At 45.8% G+C, this 20622-nt stretch overlaps 1 protein-coding gene across 1 annotated transcript in view; it reads left to right on the top strand.

The window, feature by feature from the left end:
- CSMD1 (CUB and Sushi multiple domains 1) overlaps positions 1-20622 on the top strand; it is a 2626220-nt gene that overhangs the window by 747103 nt on the left and 1858495 nt on the right. The window contains exon 9 of the mRNA XM_085610820.1: positions 3856-4050. Within this exon, the coding sequence (XP_085466946.1) occupies positions 3856-4050 (195 nt within the window). The remainder of the gene's footprint in view (positions 1-3855; positions 4051-20622) is intronic.

Genomic DNA, 20622 nt, shown 5'->3' with positions numbered 1-20622 from the left:
AGAAACATTCCTGTCCTCGCTGTGATGAAAATGCTATTCATGGACTAAGAGCTATTCGTGAAAACCTGTCATATGTGCCCAATATGTGGCCTAGGGCTCGGTGTCAAATGTGATTCTGTAACATGTTACCAAATCACAATTTGGGTTTCATAAATAATACAGAATCATTTTTGGTAAGAGGCATGAAAGGTCGCCCCTTGCAAAGACAGATTCCTTAACCTATGTATGGGACCAAAATCTGATTGCAAAACATCAATATTATGTCACTAAATCCAAATTGGTGATAACCATTCGTAAATAAGAAGGGTTCCCCTTTGTAAATTACCTAAAAATGATTTTTAGGAGCCACCAGGGATCCACGGGACCACTGCCTGCTCGAGAAAATAATTCATTAACTATTTAAAACACATTTTGTCTTCCTTTTAGGAAAACGGGCTTCATTTACAAAATATTTGCTTTATTTAAAAGCAGTCACAGACATGGTGGTTTGCTGACCCCTTAAGTCCACCATGCCGCTGACTGTAACCAAACGTAGTGGGTCTTAATTTGTAACCTCCCTCATTAATGAGGTTGGTTGAATTCTGTCTCATTACAAATCGGTATATGTGTATTTGGTTCACAAAATACGAATGCATTTGCACTCCCTTAAATTAAATCCATTTTAGTATATTCCTAATAAGAAATGGGTGATGGGCCGAATTCGTATTTTATTTTTGTCAGTTTCACATAGCGCAAACCTTGCCCACAGATATAGGAGCACTTCACAAACGACACAGACTGCTTTACACATTTTGTTTATGAAACAATGACTTGTTCTAGGATTTACAGGTTGTTGAGCCAAGTCCAGGATTGTACCTGGGTCCCCATGTTACATGGTCAGCATTTGTAGCCACTAAGCCACATGGCCTCCTGTGAAAGCATGGATCATCCTGGATTTGAGTTTCTAAGTGGGCCTCGTGCTGGGACTGTGCCAAGCACCTGGTTAAGCCTAGCTTAGCTTTCAGTGGCTCACCCACCTTAATGAGCACCTGAAAAATAAGGTGATAACCAACATTCCCAAAAGGTTGTGATTTTCCCAAAAATGTGCATATATTCGGTCACACTTAAATAGGTTGCAGAAGTAAATCAGTATTCAAGGACGTAAAGGAAAGGCAAAAATCCTAAAATAGACAGAGGTGTTGAGGAAGGAATATTTCCTCAGCGAGAAAGTCAATTCTCCACAGAGAAAGAATTACAGATTACCATATTCAGAAATATACTAGATAAATATCCAATGTTCACATTTTTATGTACATAGGTACTCTTTAAAAGATACAGCCACACAAGCATACTCCTGAACTTTTTTGTGAATTTTAAAAATGTCTGAAATCTGATCCAACCGGGGCAAGGTTGCAACTGTATTTGTGAATTGTGCATATTGCTGTGAAAATGCTACCTTATCATATGGATTATATTTGACCTCTAGAGTTGTATTAAGTGCATCACAATAAGAAAATATAATTGGTATTCCTTGAGTATTAAGAACTCATTTTAGAAAGCGAGATCACTACATCAGATTGTGTTTCCAGCGATGTGAAGCTGTTGCCAGGACCTCTTGTGCCACACAGTGGTGTTCTATAGTTTCTCTTTATTGAAAGTTTTCTATACAATGAAAACAACAATTAGGATCTTGTACATTTCCATATACAGGGCATGTGCTACTTACAGGTATGTACCATGACCATGCCAGGCAGTCTGAGTAGGAGTCATGTCCAATCATTAACAGAAAACGGTACAGAAATAATGGCAAACAGCAAAACATGACATGTGGGGTGCAGGAAAGATGCATTGCACTTAGCAGTCTGTTTCCAGCACTGTTGTTTGTGGGGGACACATCATTGAGTGTTGACAGTGGTGGGTGTTTTGGCAAAGGGATAGATACCAAAGCTAGCAGACACCACCAACAACGGGCTCACCCGAGGGGCTTGGGGAGGCAAGGGTGGTCAGTTTTCGGTTATGGCAGCCCCAATCTGAGTCCAGTTCAATTACCAGTAATGTTACCTGCCACACATTCATTTGTGTGCCCTATCCAGCATGAGAGAGCAACCACTGTATCCTTGGACCGTGCCCAGAGGTGGAGCTCAAGTTTCTGCACCAGTATTAGGAGAGGAAAAGCTGCTTTCCTGTGCTTGAGGTTACTTGCTTTGCCAGGGCCAGATTGATTAATTTACCACAAGCTTTTCCTGCTTGGTGCGGGGCATTAGGCACAGTAGGTATTGGTGTTCTATCATAATAGAGAACTTTTTGTCACATTTAATTGATTTGTCAAAGGTTCATTACAGGTGTAGTGTTAGTGTCTTAGAAGGTAGAGTTTGGATAACTGATTTGCTTTATTAACATTTGTAAAACATAAAGACAGTGTTACAGACTATCAGCTTACTCCCTGGATCTTAGCAAGGTTCTTCACAGGTAAAATTTATTCCTGAGATCACATACCATATAGATTTATGTAACCTCTTTATTTAAAGGCTGAAACTAATTTAATAGGAATATTTCAGTTATACAATACCACTTGACCATTTATCATCCATCCCACAAATCGTCTGCCTTCTACGAACTCTCTTAAATAGCCAACACCCTGAGCTCACTCAGAACCACCTCCTATGAAGATTAGTTTCTATATTCGTCCACCAATAAATCTTTTCAAAAAGATTCCTTCAGACCACTCTTCAGACTTGTCACTCCTTTTGACAGTCAGGAAATCATCTTTGATGGCCATAAAACGGGACTGATCCTCTCTCTACAGAAGGAACTTAAGCTGGAAGAAGATGATCTAATCATTTTCTGCCCATCACCCATTTGCCCTGTATAGTAACAATCAATGAGAATGCAGTCTCCAACCAGATACAGGAACTACTTTAGAGTTTGACAGATGGGCACTCCGTCACGAATGTGACACATTCCGGTCTCCCTTATTATAAGTGTATTAAGATAAAATGCACCTGAAATTAAGCAGACAGGATATCTATCACATTTGTGACAAAGTACCCATCTGCTAATCTTTAAATCAAGCCCACAGTCTTTTTATGAAAGTCAAATCTTCCGGCGGGGCAACATCCAAGATGGTGGCCTGCAAAGGTCTCCTAAATGCTGAGGTGCTTTTGGGTATTAGCCTAACAGCTAGAGTGGTCGACCTCGAAGCTCGGGAACCAGGTTCAAGTCTAGGCACTTGACATCCTGTGGTTCTGGGCAAAGCACTTAATCTACATGTGCCTATCAAAAATTAATATATCCATCTGTAAAGCAACTGGTGCTCATGTAAAGCATTCTGATACCTTCTGGTCGAGTTTGTGCTATATAAAACACAACAAAAAAAATGGTGTAGGAAGAATGTATCGACTAAATCAGCCCAGTGCTACAAATTGAACAAAGGACACAGCAGAAGACAATGTGCATTAAGCACAGAGCCCTCAGGGTGCAAAGCTATCTAGCCATCTAAAGTAAATGATACAATATATTTCATGCCTCCTCAACCGTGATTCACAATATATTGCTTACGAATCACGTAGCCTATTGTGACATTGTGCAAGTAACATAAAAGCAAGAAATGCAACTTTGAGTTTTTAGTTTGGGCCAGATAAGCAATCATATCCACTTCAGAAAGCTTCAACAACCCATTTGCTGATAAGTGATTTTGTATATTTATTCCGCACATGCCTTCTTTATATTTTTTGCTATTGAACTTACTCTATTTCAATCATCTGACTTTTTTGTAAAAGAGCTCCAAGGGATCCACAATGGGTGCAAGAGGGTTCAAGTAACACCATTTACTTGCTATAAATCTATGAATAATAATATCCACTTTTTTTTTTACAGCATTTGGCCAGAATGAGTGCCACGATCCTGGAATTCCCATGAACGGACGGCGTTTTGGCGACAGATTTCTTCTCGGAAGCTCTGTTTCTTTTCATTGTGATGAGGGTTTCATAAAAACTCAAGGATCAGAGACAATTACCTGCCTTTTACAAGATGGTAATGTTGTATGGAGTGCTACCGTGCCACGATGTGAAGGTGAGGAGGAGGCAGGCAAATAAAGCCGACTTGTGTAATTTTAAAGATGTGTGTGTGTGGATGTGTGTGTGTATATATATATACATATGTATATATATATATTACCTACTGGCGGTCGCCAGTAGGTAGTTATAGTTAGGACCCTGTTTCCATAGGAAATCCGCAACATTCTATTTGGAATAACTTTGGCGCCGGTCGACGAATCCTCGCGAACTTTTCAAAATAGGTGGGGCGCTACGCTCCGCTCCTACCCTGAAAGTCTCGGGGGGATTCGTCAAGCAGGGGCCGAGAAAAAAGGGGGGTCCCAAAACGCGTTTTCCCCATGCATTTTTCCATAGGACCTTTAGACACAGCTACAGCCCGAACGGCTAAACAGAATTACTTGAAATTTGGCAGAGAGGTCGCCATAAGGTCAAGGAAGTGCCTTTTGCAGGTCTGGTGTAAATCTGTTCAGTATTTCCTGAGAAAATAGCATTTAAAAGCATATATATATGTGGGCGGAGCCTAACCACACATCTCATCCTGAGATCTGATTGGCTGTCAGCACTTCATCCAAGAAGTGTTGGCAGCCATCTTGGGACCAATATACATGATAGCACCTCATTAAAAAGCATTGCAGTTAATAGAAGGTTTTAAGACTTTAGTTACATTATAAATCATTTGTTGATGGTACCATACTCATTTTAGGAATTGTGGTATGTTCTAAGGTGATTTCACCATGTGAAAAAGCCTTCTGCTGGGATATCATGATTGAGAGAAAAATATTTTCTCATGCTTTTACCACAGAGGTTTGGAAGGTGATCTATAGGCTAAACTGAGAGCTTATTTTCTGTAAATTCACATTATCTTTCTCAGTCATGTGAGAATGAAGTCTGACATTCTCAGTAAAACATGTACATCCAACAAGGGCAGAGACTGTCAGTTGATTCCTTTGTGTTCTACTGCAGCTTCCCAGAGTGTTCCAAAGAACTACTAGAGCGCTAACAGTCCTACTTATGATAAACGTATGGCACACCTGAAGCCATCTTGCTTGGATTAAAGTGGTAACTCTTAAAACATTTAATTTAAAAAGGAACAAAATGAGGGGGTTCATTTTTCCATAAAAAGTATGATTAGTGCTGCAGAAAGAAAAATTAGGGCACATTTTGAGTGACTTCTCAAATCCTCTTCTATTTCATTAAAAAATTCTGACATGCAGACTGAAACATGCACTTTCAATACCAGCAGCAGTTTTCCCTGGTGAGCAGTAGCTTTACTACAGTGATCTAATGAGCAAAAAGAGTGCTAACATTCTGAATTTATGGCAAATGTGTGACACATCTGAATGCCTTCTTGATGGAATCAAAGTAAAAAACTGAAAGTATTTCCTACTGAGGAGACTGCAGTAAATGAGGAAATTAGGAAACTTCATAACAAATAAGTCTCCCAAGATGGCCACCAGAGACAAAAGAGCCCAAATGTAGCCCAAATATCACCCAGATGTAGCCCAAGTATAGCCCAATGACAGAATGTCCCAGAATGTTCTTAAAAACAACTAGAGCGCTTACTGTCTTCATTATGACAAAAGTATGGCACACCTGAAGCCATCTTGATTGGAATAAACTGGTAACACTTAAAACATTTAATTTAAAAAGGAACACAATGAGGAGGTTCATTTTGCCATAGAAATTATGATTAATGCTGAAGAAAGAAAATGAGGGCACATTTTGAGTGACTTCTCAAATCCTCTTCTATTTCATTAAAAAATTCTGACATGCAGACTGAAACATGCACTTTTAATACCAGGAGCAGACTTCCATGGCGCAGTAGTTTTACTACAGTGATCTAATGAGCAACTAGAGTGCTAACATTCAGAATTTATGGCAAATGTGTGACATATCTGAATACCTTCATGATGGAATCAAAGTAAAAAACTGAAAGCATTTCCTACTGAGGAGACTGCAGTACATGAGGAAATTAGGAAACTTCATAACAAATAAATCTCCCAAGATGGCCACCGGAGACAAAAGAGCCCAAATGTAGCCCAAAATCACCCAGATGTAGCCCAAATATAGCCCAATGACAGAAGTGTGCAAAACACTTATTATTTTGTGTTTTTGCAGTGTTATATAGTGCAGACTTGTCAGGTATTGGAGTGCTTTACATGAGCATTGGTTACATCACACAAGAACAAATTCATTTTGGTTGTAGACATGGGGAGACTAAGTGATTTGACCAGAATCACAGAATGTCGAGCTGAAGCAGAAACTTCAACCTGGTTCCCCAGTTGCAAAGTCTGCAGTTCTGGAAGTAACACCACATCCTCTCCCCTAAGTGCAACATTTAATCAAGTGGTCAACTGGATAAAAAAACATAAAGATAACAAATAATTTAAAAGTGCTTTGTCGCTATTTGAAAACTCAGAAAATATGTCCTTATTTTAGTCTTTTAGAACACTAACCATAATTTTGATACCAATAAGACCCTCTCATATATGTAATTTCTAAAGGAAATGCTCTAGGTATTACAGTTTTGTTTACATCAAGATGATGTCAGGCGTTCCACACTTTTGTAATAAATATAGAATGTTAGCAATCTAGTTGTTCATTAGGATACTGTTGAGAGGCAGAGGCCAGGGGCACGGACTCTGAAAATTGAAGGCAGGTAGGAGGGTGCAAAGGCAACAATTTAACCACACTGAGCAGGCAGGAAGGGCCGTGGAAGCACAACAGACTATGGAGGGCAGTGGAAAGGGGGGCAGGGGCAACAAACCAACAATACAGGACTTGCAAGAGAGGCTGTTGGAGGGAAGATCTATTACGGGTCAAGGAAGCTAGGGGCGGTCCCCAGATCCCCGAGAGCCACCACAGAACTGAGCAGGAGAGTGAGTCAGGGACAAAAGGGGCACCTTAATTTGAGCCGGGGTGCCTAGGAACGCTTGCTCCAAAAATGAAGAAAACAGACATATGAGACATGGAATTGGAGGCAGAATACAATGGCAGTTTAATGAGAAGATGCAACTTCAAAGAAACCGCAGAATAGAGACATAAAGTACAAAATACAGAATCCAGATAATCATACAGCTGTCATAATATTCTCTGTATCTCAATTAATGTACTGACAGAGAGAGAGAGAAAACACATCTATAAATGCATCATGAGAAACAAGTTACACCAAGGAAAATGTTACCTAGGAACACTCACGTTTACTCTTAGAGCAAGCATTCCTGCAATTACAATACAAAATCTTTTAAATGCAAAAGTAAAGAGAACAATGGTTAAACATAACATGACATTTCATAAAGGTAAAATAGAATAAGATACTTCAAGCAAAGCAGAGCAAGACATTTTAAGCAAAGGAAGACAAGAGCTCCCAGCTCTTGGGGAAAACCTGCACTGCCTGTTAACCTACATACAGACGGCGAGGTAGACCGTCGATATCTGTGGGTGCTCCCTTTTTATATCATTTTGTGGGCTCCTTTGCACGCTACATCTACCTACATATGCTACCCAAAAGCTTCGTCTGCAGATTTTACCAGACATTTCGTCATTTACCCACTTAATGCTGACAATGGACTGGGTGAAAAGGTCAGTCTCTCAGGCCAATCGCTTATCGTAAGTTCCATAGAGCAAGCAGAAAATAACGGGTATTGTACGGGAATTCAATATATTCATGTATAAAATCTCCTCAGTTCTCCTAACTTGACGCTCTGCGGTTGCCTCTTCCTTAAAAGCGGGAAACCTGCCCAGGAAGCAAGTACCAGTCCAGGATGCAGCCTACTGTATGTCGACAGCTTCAGGGGGATGTTGAACTTTGATACCGAGAACGGAGCACTCGGGTAGGGTGGGGGCTACTAGTTTGGATAAGAAGGCCTCGCAGACCTGCCTTCAGACTGCTATACACTAAAATTGCAGAGCTATGGTCAATTTAACAAAGAGGCCTACATATTGAACAGAAGGGCCTACACAGGGGTTTTATGCTGGCTGAGTGGTAAGGATGTCTCAGGATAATTATATAGCAACACAGGACCCGCTGGTCAATTTAATACGGCCTACAAATGCAGCTGGCAGGGCAAGGACAAGGGTCTCATACTTCAGGTGTGGACAGAACGGGCCAGGGGCCCCCTGTGATACAAAATCTACCCTCCTTCAAGGCTGTGGCAATGTAATAGACCATTGTGGGCAGAAGGAAGAGGCAATGGTAGTACAACCATACATGCCAACAGACCCGATTCAGCCAGGAAACGTCCAATATTTTTAAGCTCAAATGGGCTTTATTTGATCTGTCTCCTGTCTACAATATCCTCTTTTTCAATGTAACTCAAAGGGGAAAATCAATACCCCAGTTTTTTTCAAAATCTCCCTCTTACCAAGTTCAAAATGTTCGCAAGTATGGTACATTGGATCATGGAAGGAAATGGGATAGGGACATGGACTTGGATAACAGAGGACAGGAGGGACATGGAGAGGTGCACCAAACTGACCCTGCAGGGCAGGCATCAGGGTTTGCAGCAGCACAATACACCACACAGGGCATGCAGGACGGGAGTGCAGCACAACAATCCATAGAAAGCAAGAGGGAGGGGACAGGACCATGCACATGGACAACAGAGAACAGAGGGGCAAGAGGCAAAGGTAGCTAGCTGACCATAATGGACAGACAGGAGAGAAAGCTGCAGCATAACAGACCATAAAGGGCAGGAGGGACGGATCAGGGGCATTACAATGGAACAGACAAGCCAGGAGGGAGGGAGTAGGGCTGGGGGCAAGGGGGCAGGGCAGGAGCAGCAAGATAGCCATGGAGGTCAGGCAGGATGGGAACTAGAAGCAAGACACACCATGAAGAGCAACAGTGAGACTGTGATGGCATACACACAGACCATGGAGGGAAGGTGGGAGGGGGTCAGGGGCAGCTAACTGACCACACAGGGAAGGTGGGAGGGGCCATGGCAGCACAGAAGACCATGCATGGCAAGTGGGAGGGTTAGTGGCAGCACAATGGCTATGATGGGCAAGAAGGAGGGTGGAGGGGCATGCACAAAGGACGATGGAGGATAGAAGGGAGGGTCAGGACCTGTGCACAGACAAGAAAGTTCAGGGGAAGGGACCTCACAACAGACCACACGGGGCAGGCAGGAGGAGCAGTTGCAGCACAACAGACCAGGGAGGGCAGAAGGGTGTGGCAGTACAATGGACCATGTAGGACAGGAGGAAGAGGATAGGGGCATGGCATGTGGACAGGCAGGGTGGAGGTGGCAGGGACAGGTTACAGTCATCTGACAATGCTAGGCAGGTGGGAGGGGAGTGGCAGCTCAACAGAGCACTCAGAGTAGATAGGAGTGGCAGGTCCATGGGACATGGTGGGCAAAAAGGATGGAGCAGGGGCATGCACAAAGACAACGGAGGGCAGGGGGAAGGAGAATAGGGGCAGCAAGCTAAGCACAGAGTTTAAGCAGGAGGTCAATGATGGGGCATAGAATTGGGCAATGGAGGGCAGGAGGAGTGGACTGGTACATCATACTAAATTGAGGGCAGTGGCAGCACATCAGACCATGCATGGCAGGAGGGAGGAGGCTAGTCCATGGATTCACACAACAGAGGATAGGGAGGAAGGGGATGGGGCAGCAAGCTAACTGTTCAGAGAAGGCGGGTAATAGGAACTTTATTGTTTTTAAAACATTGTGTCTGTGCGAACTACTTAAAATATGAACAAGTATGCAGCATAATCTCACTTTTATTCAGGAAGAAGAGGACGTTTGTGACTGTGACTCCGGGCTCACTTGGCAGAAACACCCCCTGACCCTCCACCCCCTATCGCAAAATGTAATGCCCGTGAAAAGGGTAGGTGAACACAGTGTTATATAGAACATAGTCCTGAGAGCACGATTGAAAATGAAAACTAGATATAGTGTATGGTATAAACTATGCACCAAAAAGTGTGATATAAGATGAACCGGGCGTGAAATATAATATGCAATACATTGTGCGCAATGACAGATTCATTGGAGAGCGCGAGATAGCACAGGCACTAGCGCGTGCTATGCGATATGCGCTTTGGAGTGTAATATGCACAGGGCAGTGTTGTGTAACCTAACTAGTCTCTAAAGTTGTAATATAAAATATGTGCTGGGGAGTGTAACGTTGCATATGCACTGTGACAAAGATATAGATCCCAGATTGTAATATGTATGGCATAGCACTGTGCGTTATAACATAGGCATCGAGAAAGGCACGTTAGATGGGGCAATATAACCCGTGCGAAGACAAGTGTGGCATGACATATTCACGGGGTGGTGTTACAGTGCACATGGGCTAGAGAGTGTCATAGCATATGCACTAGCTAGTGGAATACAACACAGAGGTGTGTGGCACTCGGCAGGCAATGGTGGGTGTAACACAGCATTGGGCTCTGTCAGGAGCACGCTGTGAATCTCAAGTGATGTTCGTCCCCTTTCCAGAGAGTAAAATAAAAAGTATTACACATCCGGCAGTGGATGTGTGTTTTATTAACCGTGAGGGGGGTTTCTTGCATAGTTTTGGTCGAATTTTTGTCGAATCCCCTTTGAATGGCTTGGAGTGCATGTGTATTAAATGTGCCCGTCAATAGCTACCCATGTTTGTATAAATAAACGACAAGGGTGTCTACCAGGATTAGGCACGGTAGGGCATCAGACATGTCAGAGCTTCACTAGTGGTGTAAATACATTCCACGTGGATTCATTGCATGCATAGTCGCCTTTTAATGAATATCACGCAAATCGTCATGGTGATAGGTGCGTACGGTTTGTCCAGCATGTCCTAGGTGTGTCTATAAATATATATTTTTTAAAAATAATAAAAAACAGTGGCCGGCCCTGGGGATTGGGGTCAAAAACATATAATTAGGAGACTGGCCCTGGGGGATGGGGTCATCAGGGCCAATAAATTAGAATAAGATGGGGAACCAAACAGCCCCCCTTCTTAAAAAACTAAAATAAATAAAAGCCTGGCATCGTGCCGGAGGCCATGCCCCCTCCGTGCAGCACTCTGCAAACGCGCCCCCAACAGGCATCTCCAGTATGCGCCAGGGAGCTGCGCTGCAGCCAGGTGTTCTGAGGCCAAGCCCCTTTTTACACCTCTCTGCAACGCAGCTCTGTGGCCCTTACTGGAGGTACCTAGTGGTCTAGTTTGACTCTAGGGACCCTTAGGATTCAAGGGGACTTAATCTCTCAACTTAGAACAGCCACAGGGCGCGTTTACACAGTGGTGAAGGGAGGGGACGGGGCCTGAGGTGACGTGTGCAAACACGCACTATGGCACGTTTTAAATTGGGGATATAATTTCCCTTCAATACTGAGGGCCCCTGGGGGCTAACTAGCCCACCAAGTGCTTCCAGTAAGTGCCACTGAGCTGCATTGCAGAGAGGTGGTCCAGGCCGTGCCACTTTTTACACCTCTCTGCAACGCAGCTCTGTGGCACTTACTGGAGGTACCTAGTGGGCTAGTTGGACCCTAGGGACCCTCAGGATTCAAATGAACTTAATCTCCCAACTAAAAATGGACACAGGGCGTGTTTACACAGTGGTGAATGGAGGGGACGGGGCCTGAGTTAACGTGTGCAAAAACGCCCTGTGGCCTGTTTTAAGAGGTAGTTTTAATCCCCATGCCCTATTAGATACTAGGGGCTTACAGAGGAGGTCATGCTAATCACAGGGGGACCCCAACGCATAATGTTCCCTAGTGTATGTAGGTGTTTAAACTGTATTCTAAGTGTCTTTTAACATAGCACTGGCTCTAGGACTGGTTAGTCAGACTCAGTTACCACCAGTATCCGTCTGAAAAAGTTGAGGGTACAGGATGATTTTGCAACAAGGCTTCTTTCTGCTCTTCTTTTTGTTCTTTCTGCACGTTATCCTTCTTCCTGCACTTATCTTCGTATTTGAGGACTTCTGTTGCTTCTTTCTGCACTTCTTTTGTTTCTTTCTGTGCATTTTTTCTTCTTTCTTCACATGTCCTATCTCTGTAGGCATAGTTAGAAATTAGCATTTAAAAAACCTTTGAAATTCACAGAAAAAACCATAGGTTTCAGGCACGTTATAGTTAGGAATTAGCATTTAAAAAACCTCAGAAATTCACTGAAAAAACCATAGGTTTCAGGGGTGTTATAGTTAGCTGGACTTTTCACTTGTACAAAACCATTGAAATTCCCCCGTTATAGTTAGTTCAGCTGACTATAACTCGCGCGCCCGCAATGCACTGCTGATGACGTCACATATTACATCACTCATGACATGGTCAGTGACATCACTCATGACATCACTGATGACATCTCAAATGACATCACTGATGACATCACTGATGACATCATCCTTGTGATAGAGTGGCAGACCTCCTCTCACCCTAATATAACCTTTGATACACACATTCAAAAATAGAGACTAAACTTTTCAAAACAATGGACATACCAATACCAGTTACAACAACCTCTTCAGTAATTCTAAGATCCACATACACATCCACTCATTCACCAACAGTCCTATACAGTCACCCTTGGGCGGGGTGCCGGCTGCTACCCTAGTCCAAATTGGGACCACCCGTTCCAACAAGGTAGGTCCAAAAAGCACCCAGGGCCACCCTCTGGTAGCTAGGCGCAGAGCGGTAAGGCCTAACTCAAGAGGTAATGTGTAAAGTAATTGTGCAACACACACCTATAGTGACACGGTGAACCACCCACAAAAAGGACACTACACCAATTTTATATAAAAATAAAAGTATCTTTATCTAGAAATTATGCAAGATAAAAGCGTCAACAGTCCATTATACACATGTGAAGACTCTCAGTAGAAATATATTTTGAGATTGGCTTTTGCAAGGGTAACCTGAAAAAGGCAGTATTCCTACAGGCTGAAAGCCCTAGGGTTAGACAGTCCTTCAGTTGCGGTAGGTGGCTGCACTGTTGCAGTATTAGGAGGACAAGTCACTTTGGAGGAACAGTATTTTACATTCAGGGCAAAACAGTGCTGAAAACTGTCAGGGTTCCCACGAGGGACAATACGGTAATGCTTAGATATAAGAACGGGGGGCAGTTGCCGAGTAAATCCCACCAGTCCCCGGCCCGCAATCTTACCTGCAGAGTCAATCAGCCTTGTTCATGGAAGGTATGCGCCCACAGTCCCAATCAGTGCTGCGTAACGATGATCAGCCCACAAATAAAGTAAATGCCCCAACAGTCTTCAGCGGGCCTGCGACTGATTGGACACCATCCCCAGCTGGCCCGCAATTGAAGGGAGGCAGTCCGTTGGCAATTCAGAACAGTCCCCGGTGGCCCGTTAGACAAGTCAATTAAGACAGTCTCCGATCTGCACGCCACCGCCTACACGGTCTCCAGCCGGCACCCCGCCCAAGGCAGCACTGGAGCCAGCAGCTTAGCGCACACGCTAAGTTGTTACCTGAGGTTGGGGCGAAGTGGTCACTGTTGTGGAGTTCCTCTCTCAGTTCTCGGCGTGGCCTCGCTTCGGGACGGGCCCCTCGTTTCCGGGCTACACCCTGCACTGGCGCCTATCCCAGCACGGCTCCACCCTGACGTCAGCGATGATGCACACAGGGTTCCCGAGGCTCCCGGGACGGCGGCGGTGATTTCATGGGTGATTTGATGCATTTTTCGCTCGGACCAGCAGTGGTGATAACACGCCGTGCCCTCACAGTTCCCACACAGTCACAAGCGATTCCCCGTGGCGGTGATTTCTGAAGCGCTCTGAATAACGCACTCAACTGGGGGATTTAAAGTACGCGCTCCACTCGGGCCTGCGGTGACCTCAGGGGTGACGAATAAATTAGATTTACACACCCCACGCTGCAAAGGCAGTTGTTGAAGATCACAAAGCCAGCGATGCTGAGTGCAGGCACAGCGCTGCAGGGGCAAGTCCTTAAAAACGTTGTTGTCCCCAAAAGGCAGATCTTAGAAACGTCGTGGAGACACTCTGGGGATGTTATTTTCAGTCTCCCTGGCAGGGCAAGATCAGCAGGCAGTAGGGCAGCACAACACGTTGGGGCAGCAGTTTCTAGGAGCAGTCAGCCTCAGCAGTGTGGCCATCCTCCTGGCGCAGCAGTCTTCACTCCAGCAGAGATTCTTCCTTGTCCAGTAGTGTAACAAGGATGTGTGGCCAAGACCCTCCTCTTTATACCCTTGTGTGTAGTCACTAGAAGGGAGCAGTAGCTTCTGGAAGGGTCTAGGGGGTTCTGGGTGTTCCCTGCCTTCCCTGACCTGGCTCCTAGCTGTCTACAGTGAAAAATGCAGGGTTGTTAAGTCTATTGTGGGGCAGCCGGGCCCAGCCTATTCAAGTGTAAAGGTATGAATCACTACTCCCTCCTCACAGCCCAGGAAGGCTATCAGCATGCAGATGGGAGGGGGAAGTCTGCAGTGCACAAACTAAGTGCAGGCAGGAAAATGTCCACTTTTTGAAAGTGGGTTTTCTAAAGTAGTAGTGCTTCAAACCCCATATATCACTAGAAAGGGTTCCCCGCTACGATTCAAACTATACCAAACATTACCTACCTATTAGGTCCCAGTCAGAAGTTATCCCATAGGGGGTTTCCCAATGTTAGCCAATAGAGGGGTAGGCCTCACTGCGGTAGCAGGGGCCTGTGGCAGGTATGCCAGTGTCACCATGTTTTGAGGGAGAGCACCTGCACCTTAACACTGTTTAGCAGTGGTAAGGTGCCCAGAGTCCTAAGTCCAACAAAAATGTGAGGTCAAGTGGGAGGCAAAAAGGGCAAACATTTAGGGGGAGATCACCCTAAGGCTGACAGGTCCAAAATATATATATATGTACACACGTTTCACAAAATCTGGAAATAACTATTTTGCAATATAGACCTAGTGCTCCAGGATGAATTCTCAAAGACAATGATGTGTGACACATTTCAAACACCTGAAATGTGTCTGCCCAGCAAACACAGATGCTATACCTAACAATTTAAAGATTTACCACAAAATTAAAGATCATAGAAACACTTTCACTTGCACCAATTAAACAAATATCCTAACAAGTATTTAAATATTTGGTGTTGAAATGTTATCTAAAAATGATATCCTTGTACAGAGAAAATGAAGGTTATGGAGCCGTAACAAAATTTTCACATGTGTATTATGTATTTTTACATATGCACAAATTTTTATACATGTACAATTTGTACAAAGCCATGTGTATGTAGAATTTTTAAAAGATCTGTAAAGAAGAACGATATTACTCTATGGACATGCTCCCGTGAGGAAAGTAAGTAAAAATCGCGTTTGTAATTTACATGAAAAAAACTATATGCAGAATAGAAATGTAAAGTTGATTCACAAACTTCAGAATCATTGAAGCACATGTACCTTAGCATGGATGGAAAAAAAAGACGGAGCAAGTACACAGATTTATTTAAACAATTGGTGAATCTCCCAAAGGCTTAACAAAACATTGCATGAGTTACAAAAGAAATGTGGGTCATAAAGGTATAAGATTTTCGCATTCATAAAACACGTAAATATTTCCTGCAGTTCATAGTCTTCTTGAGTTATATATTAAAATCTTTCGCTCTCACTGACAACACTGTCAGTACACAGTTAGTGCAAAGCCAATATGTCCTGGCTCTAAAATGGCGAACTGTTAGCTTTGCAAATGCTTTTTGTCATTCGCGTGTAAACACTTGGGTTAGGACACATGCATGGCCAGGATTCTTGCAATGGGTTTTCTAGCAAAGAAAGTCCATTGCAAGATCATTATACCTGTTGATGTGCAGGTATGCATTGTGATGCATGTGACCATTTTTAATTTTCTTATCCAAAATGGCGAACAGCTGTGTTAGAGCAGTATAAAATATTCAAAAGTGAACAATAAGTGTTTGTAAGGAAGTCAATGCTTGGGTCCTCGTTAAAAAATATAAAATATTAAATAGGAAGCGGATGGAGGTATCACAGACAAGACACCTGATATAGACAGCAAAGTCATTCAATCATGAGCAAGGGGCTGACACAAAGCTCAGTCTGAGGGGCATATTCACAAGGATCTATCGCCGAGATAACTGCACTTTATCACAGCCAAAGTTGCGATAAACTTATCGCCCCCATCACAAGCTGGTGTTAACAGCCACAGCACCAGTATACCCGCGATAGCAGCCGCAAAAAACATCGCCACAGATGACGCCCGCAACTATCGCTAATGAGATGCAGAGTAGGCGTTCCCGTGCGAAAAGACATGACAACACCACACCTCAACATTCTCAACGACCAGCCAGATCAGCGATAGGAACATAAGACAGGTGATAAGGCGCGTTAGCACCCGAAAACTAACACCTGCCCAGACTTGGTGCAAAGTCAGACAACAGACTGCACCACAAAAGGAAGCCCAGCCCACAGCCACATCGGAAGGGCAACAGATGCCATGGAGCGACTGGTCATGCGGCCCGGAAACCCAAGAGGGCCAAAACACCCATCGCCACCACCCCAGAACCCCAACACCCCCAGAACCACCCCCCCCTGGACTACCACAGAGGCAGCGCAGACAAAGACAGCGGACCCCCAGGAAATGCACCAGCCTCACAGACCCAACACCTGGCAATGTCATTGCCCACTACAGGCTCAAAAGGACAACCATCGTACGCATCCTCACCATCGTCGCCCAACAGGCCTAGGGCACCAACACAGCAGACAACCAACATCCCACCCCACACAAAGCTGCTGGCTGTGCTGCACCTGTTTGCCCCTGGTCCTCCACAACCAACACCCACCAGAGTCGGAGGAGTCTCACAGCCAGTCACATCCAAGTCCCTCACACCTGTCCTGGATATCACCATCAGCCTTGTACCCAAGTCCCTATATGTCCAACACAATGCGCAGGATCCACTGGAGACTAAGTAAGGACCATACGCCATAACTAGATGCACGCACGTGTTGGGGGCAATCCACAGCACACATGTCCTACCTGTGCCCCCTGGTGACACAGCACACAATCACTGCAACAGAAAGCACACGTCTCACATCAATGTGCAGGCAACATCCGAACACCGTGGAACCTCCACCAATGTCGCCTCCAAAAACCCAGCCTGTGTGCATGATTCCTTCATCCTCCGACAGTCTGTCAGCAACCAGTATTCCCAGGATGGCACCAAGGGAAATGCACAGCCCCTTGTCAAGTTCCAAATGAACACCCCACTCCCCTCAACTCCACAACCATGCAACTCACAACTCTGGCAATTCACATCTCACAAAATCACAACCAACATTCAAAACAACATGCCCATCCACCAGACACGACAGAACAACTCACAATGGTAACCTGGGCAAGCTGTCAACATGAGCCATTAATGGCATGGCACCTCAGCCACACACTAGCCGAATGTGGGGAGAGGTGGCACCCAGGCATGTGTGAAGGATGCAGGAGAACCATGATTGGGAAAGTACAAAATGCCAAGAGTGGCGGAGATGTGCTGGACAGACTGCAGTATGCAGAACACACTCATATCCATGGTGACATAAACCTCTGGTGTATGTAGTGTAGTGAACAGTGGACGCAACCATGTCACGCCAGCCAGTGGGGGAGATGGCGAAAATGTTGCCTGTTACGTCCTCCCCGTAAGCGTGAGCAGAATGGGATGGCCTGGCGTACGCCAGGCCACCGTAGGGGTGTGAATAAAAACCACGTAGCCCTGGGCTTGGTCCTCTTCTGGAAAGCCCAATGTCTCTCGCAGGGTTGGGCCTCTCACCACTTCACAAGGCCGACGCTGTCCTCGTGAGCGGAGTTGCCTGCGATCCTGTGCACCTGCCGTACACCGGCCCGCTAGAACCCGAACCCGTCAGGCCCACCCCTGCACAGTCAGGCCACACTGATCACCTTCCGACACCGGCGTGTGTTAAGTAGGGTCCACCACATGCCTGTGCAAGCTCCAAGCCCATAACCCGCGACCTTGGCAGCCTTCTCAGATCATCACGGCCTCCACGACACAGGCCCGCTTTAGTCCTTTCTTGTTGACGTACTCTACTGCTGCCTCCGGCCTACACCACAGTCAAGTAGGTCACACATTTGGAACTGAGTCTTGATTACACAATAGCAGAGTACATATGTTCATTGCAGATTTTAAATCAGTGTACTCCATTCGATGTGTTGCCACCAACTCTGTGCATGGCATTCTTACGACACATGTCTGTTGTCCCCTGCTGACTACTGCCTTCGGCCTACACTACAGACAAGTAGGTCACACATTTGGAACTGAGTCTTGATCATACATTGTCCATGTACGCACAATAATGAAGATTCTACTTCACTGTACTTCCTTCGGTCAGGTGGCAGCAACCATGTGTATAGTATCCCAACGACACGTGGCTCTGGGCCCTTGCTGACCGCTGCCCACGGCCTACACTGCGGTCAAACAATTTTGAATTCAACCTTTATTTATTTATGGTTGACTTGATGTCATTGTACAGGCCTCATCGCAGACTGTATCCTCTTTCAGCCCCGGTGCCACTATCTCTCTTCCCCGAGACCCATGGACACTTTCTGGTTGGACTTTGGTGGCGACTGAGTCATTCCACCCCTCCATTTGCTGCTTCTGGACAGCTTCCACCCTCTGCATCATGCCCTGGAGGACACCTTCCACTGCCCCCCATAACCTTCTGCAACATATACAACGGACATTGATGAGGACCCGCTCAGGTCACATTGCCCATCTGACTGCACTGCAAGTCACCGTCCCATGGCTGGGTGCCTGTGCCAGCCGCAGTGCATCCAGGGCCACTAACTCTGTGCTGGTCATGTCCGGGACCCCTTCTTCTGAGATATTGGATGGCCTCTGAAGCAATGGCCTTGGGGTCATCAACGCCATGTGTCTGTGGCCCTGCGCTGTCCGCAGCCTCCAGCCTCAATTGTGGCCCACCAGGGCTCACACATCAAATTGAGTCCTGACCGGCCTGGAAGTCACATCACTGCAGGAGGCATACGCCACCACTGCCAGGACCGACTCCAACCGCAAAATGCCTGTGTCGAAATGGTCGTACTGGCAGACTGACAGAGTTGCCTCCACATGTCGTGGATGCCATCTTCTGCCTGATCCCCTGCTCAGCACTCCAGGTGCCACTGACTCAGTGCACCATGAATCATCGTCCATTACTGTCTTGGTTATGTACTGTGGGGGGTTCACGCAGCAATGTCACCTCAGGCAGTCTGGGAGACCTGGAATGACGATGAGGAAGATGATGCAGGTGCGACACCCCCCCACTGCAGCTGCATCATGTAGGTCCCGAAGGGACAGAATCCTAGAAATTCTCTTCACATGAGTGCACTCAGCTCTGGTGCCCCAGACTCAGCGCACTGAAACTCATGGACACTTCTGTTTGCCCATTGTGTGCCCTCTGGACTTGCTCAGGCTACCTCCATGATGCTCCGCAGTTGTCCCTGTAATGCTGGTGTTGCCTGTTTCCGTATTCATTGTGTTAACTGTTGTATTTGTAGCCAGCACCAACAACTCCCTGAGGGCTGGCTTGCACCCACCCCACACACATCCAGCACAGGCCTCTCTGTACATGTGGCCCTGTCAATAAAGGGGCCGGGCGCACGTGCCCGTAGCCAGTTCGATATAATATCTGCGTGTGTCCCTGAGGTCTTGTTGTATGCATGAGGGCCCTAGGCCCTACGACATTACATTGTGCTGTGTACAGCAGATGCAGTCATGTCACCGCAGGCATCAGGTTAGAGCTTGGATATGTAGCTTTGTTGTCACCCACTCAGTTAGTAAGGGAAGTGGACTGTGCTGTTGTACGCAGAGCCAACATGGATGTGTGACTGATATGTGCGTGCCCCTGGGCATGGTTCTGTACTGGGAATGTGCATCTGCATGTGTTTCTATGGCAGTGTGGGTCTCCTTTGTGGGGTGTAGGTGGTCCATGAAGGGTAATGGACACCCACGTATGTGTCCTGTTACGCCTTCCATGGGTTCAGACCACACCCGCACCTGTTGGGCCACCTCCTTTTGGCGTTCTGACACCTGGCATTGGTGTGCCATGTGTGGGTCGGTGAAGTGCTGTGTGTCAGCCGTGCTTGTGGGTGCTTCATGCTATGTGGTCTTTCTCCTCTAAGTGGCTTGTCTGCCGTGGTCCTGGTGGTGGGTTGCGTGGGATGTCCATGGGCTGTTGTAGGGCATCGGTGTCGAAGGTGTGGTGGTTGTCGCCGACATCACTGATGGGTTGTCTGGTTTGACCTGCTGGAGGTGTTGTTTGTCCCTCTGCAATGTGAAGGGGAGATGCATGTTGACATTGTATTGACATTTATGTTGGTGCATTGTTCTTGTGGACATGCAGACTGTGTGACAATGTACATCATGAACGTTTGGGCGGTACTGGCAATTTGAGTTGGGACAGTGGATATTTGGACTACATGACTGATGTGAGGTTGTACCCATACATATGCATCTCGCAGTTCACTGCTCTGTCCAATGTGATTGGCCTGTTTCTGCACATGGGCGGACCCAGTTGTGCCCCCTGTTCTGCAGTGTCGGTGTTGCACTTTGTGCCACATTATCATGGGATGTACTGTGATTGCTATGTGTGTGTGCTGCAGTGTGCCACAGGGATGGGGGACCTG

The sequence above is a fragment of the Triturus cristatus genome, chromosome 6 (genome assembly GCF_964204655.1).
Source record: "Triturus cristatus chromosome 6, aTriCri1.1, whole genome shotgun sequence".
NCBI classification, from domain to species: Eukaryota; Metazoa; Chordata; class Amphibia; order Caudata; family Salamandridae; genus Triturus; species Triturus cristatus.
The sequence above is the reverse complement of the archived record's forward strand: the minus strand, read 5'-3'. Positions and strand labels throughout refer to the sequence as shown.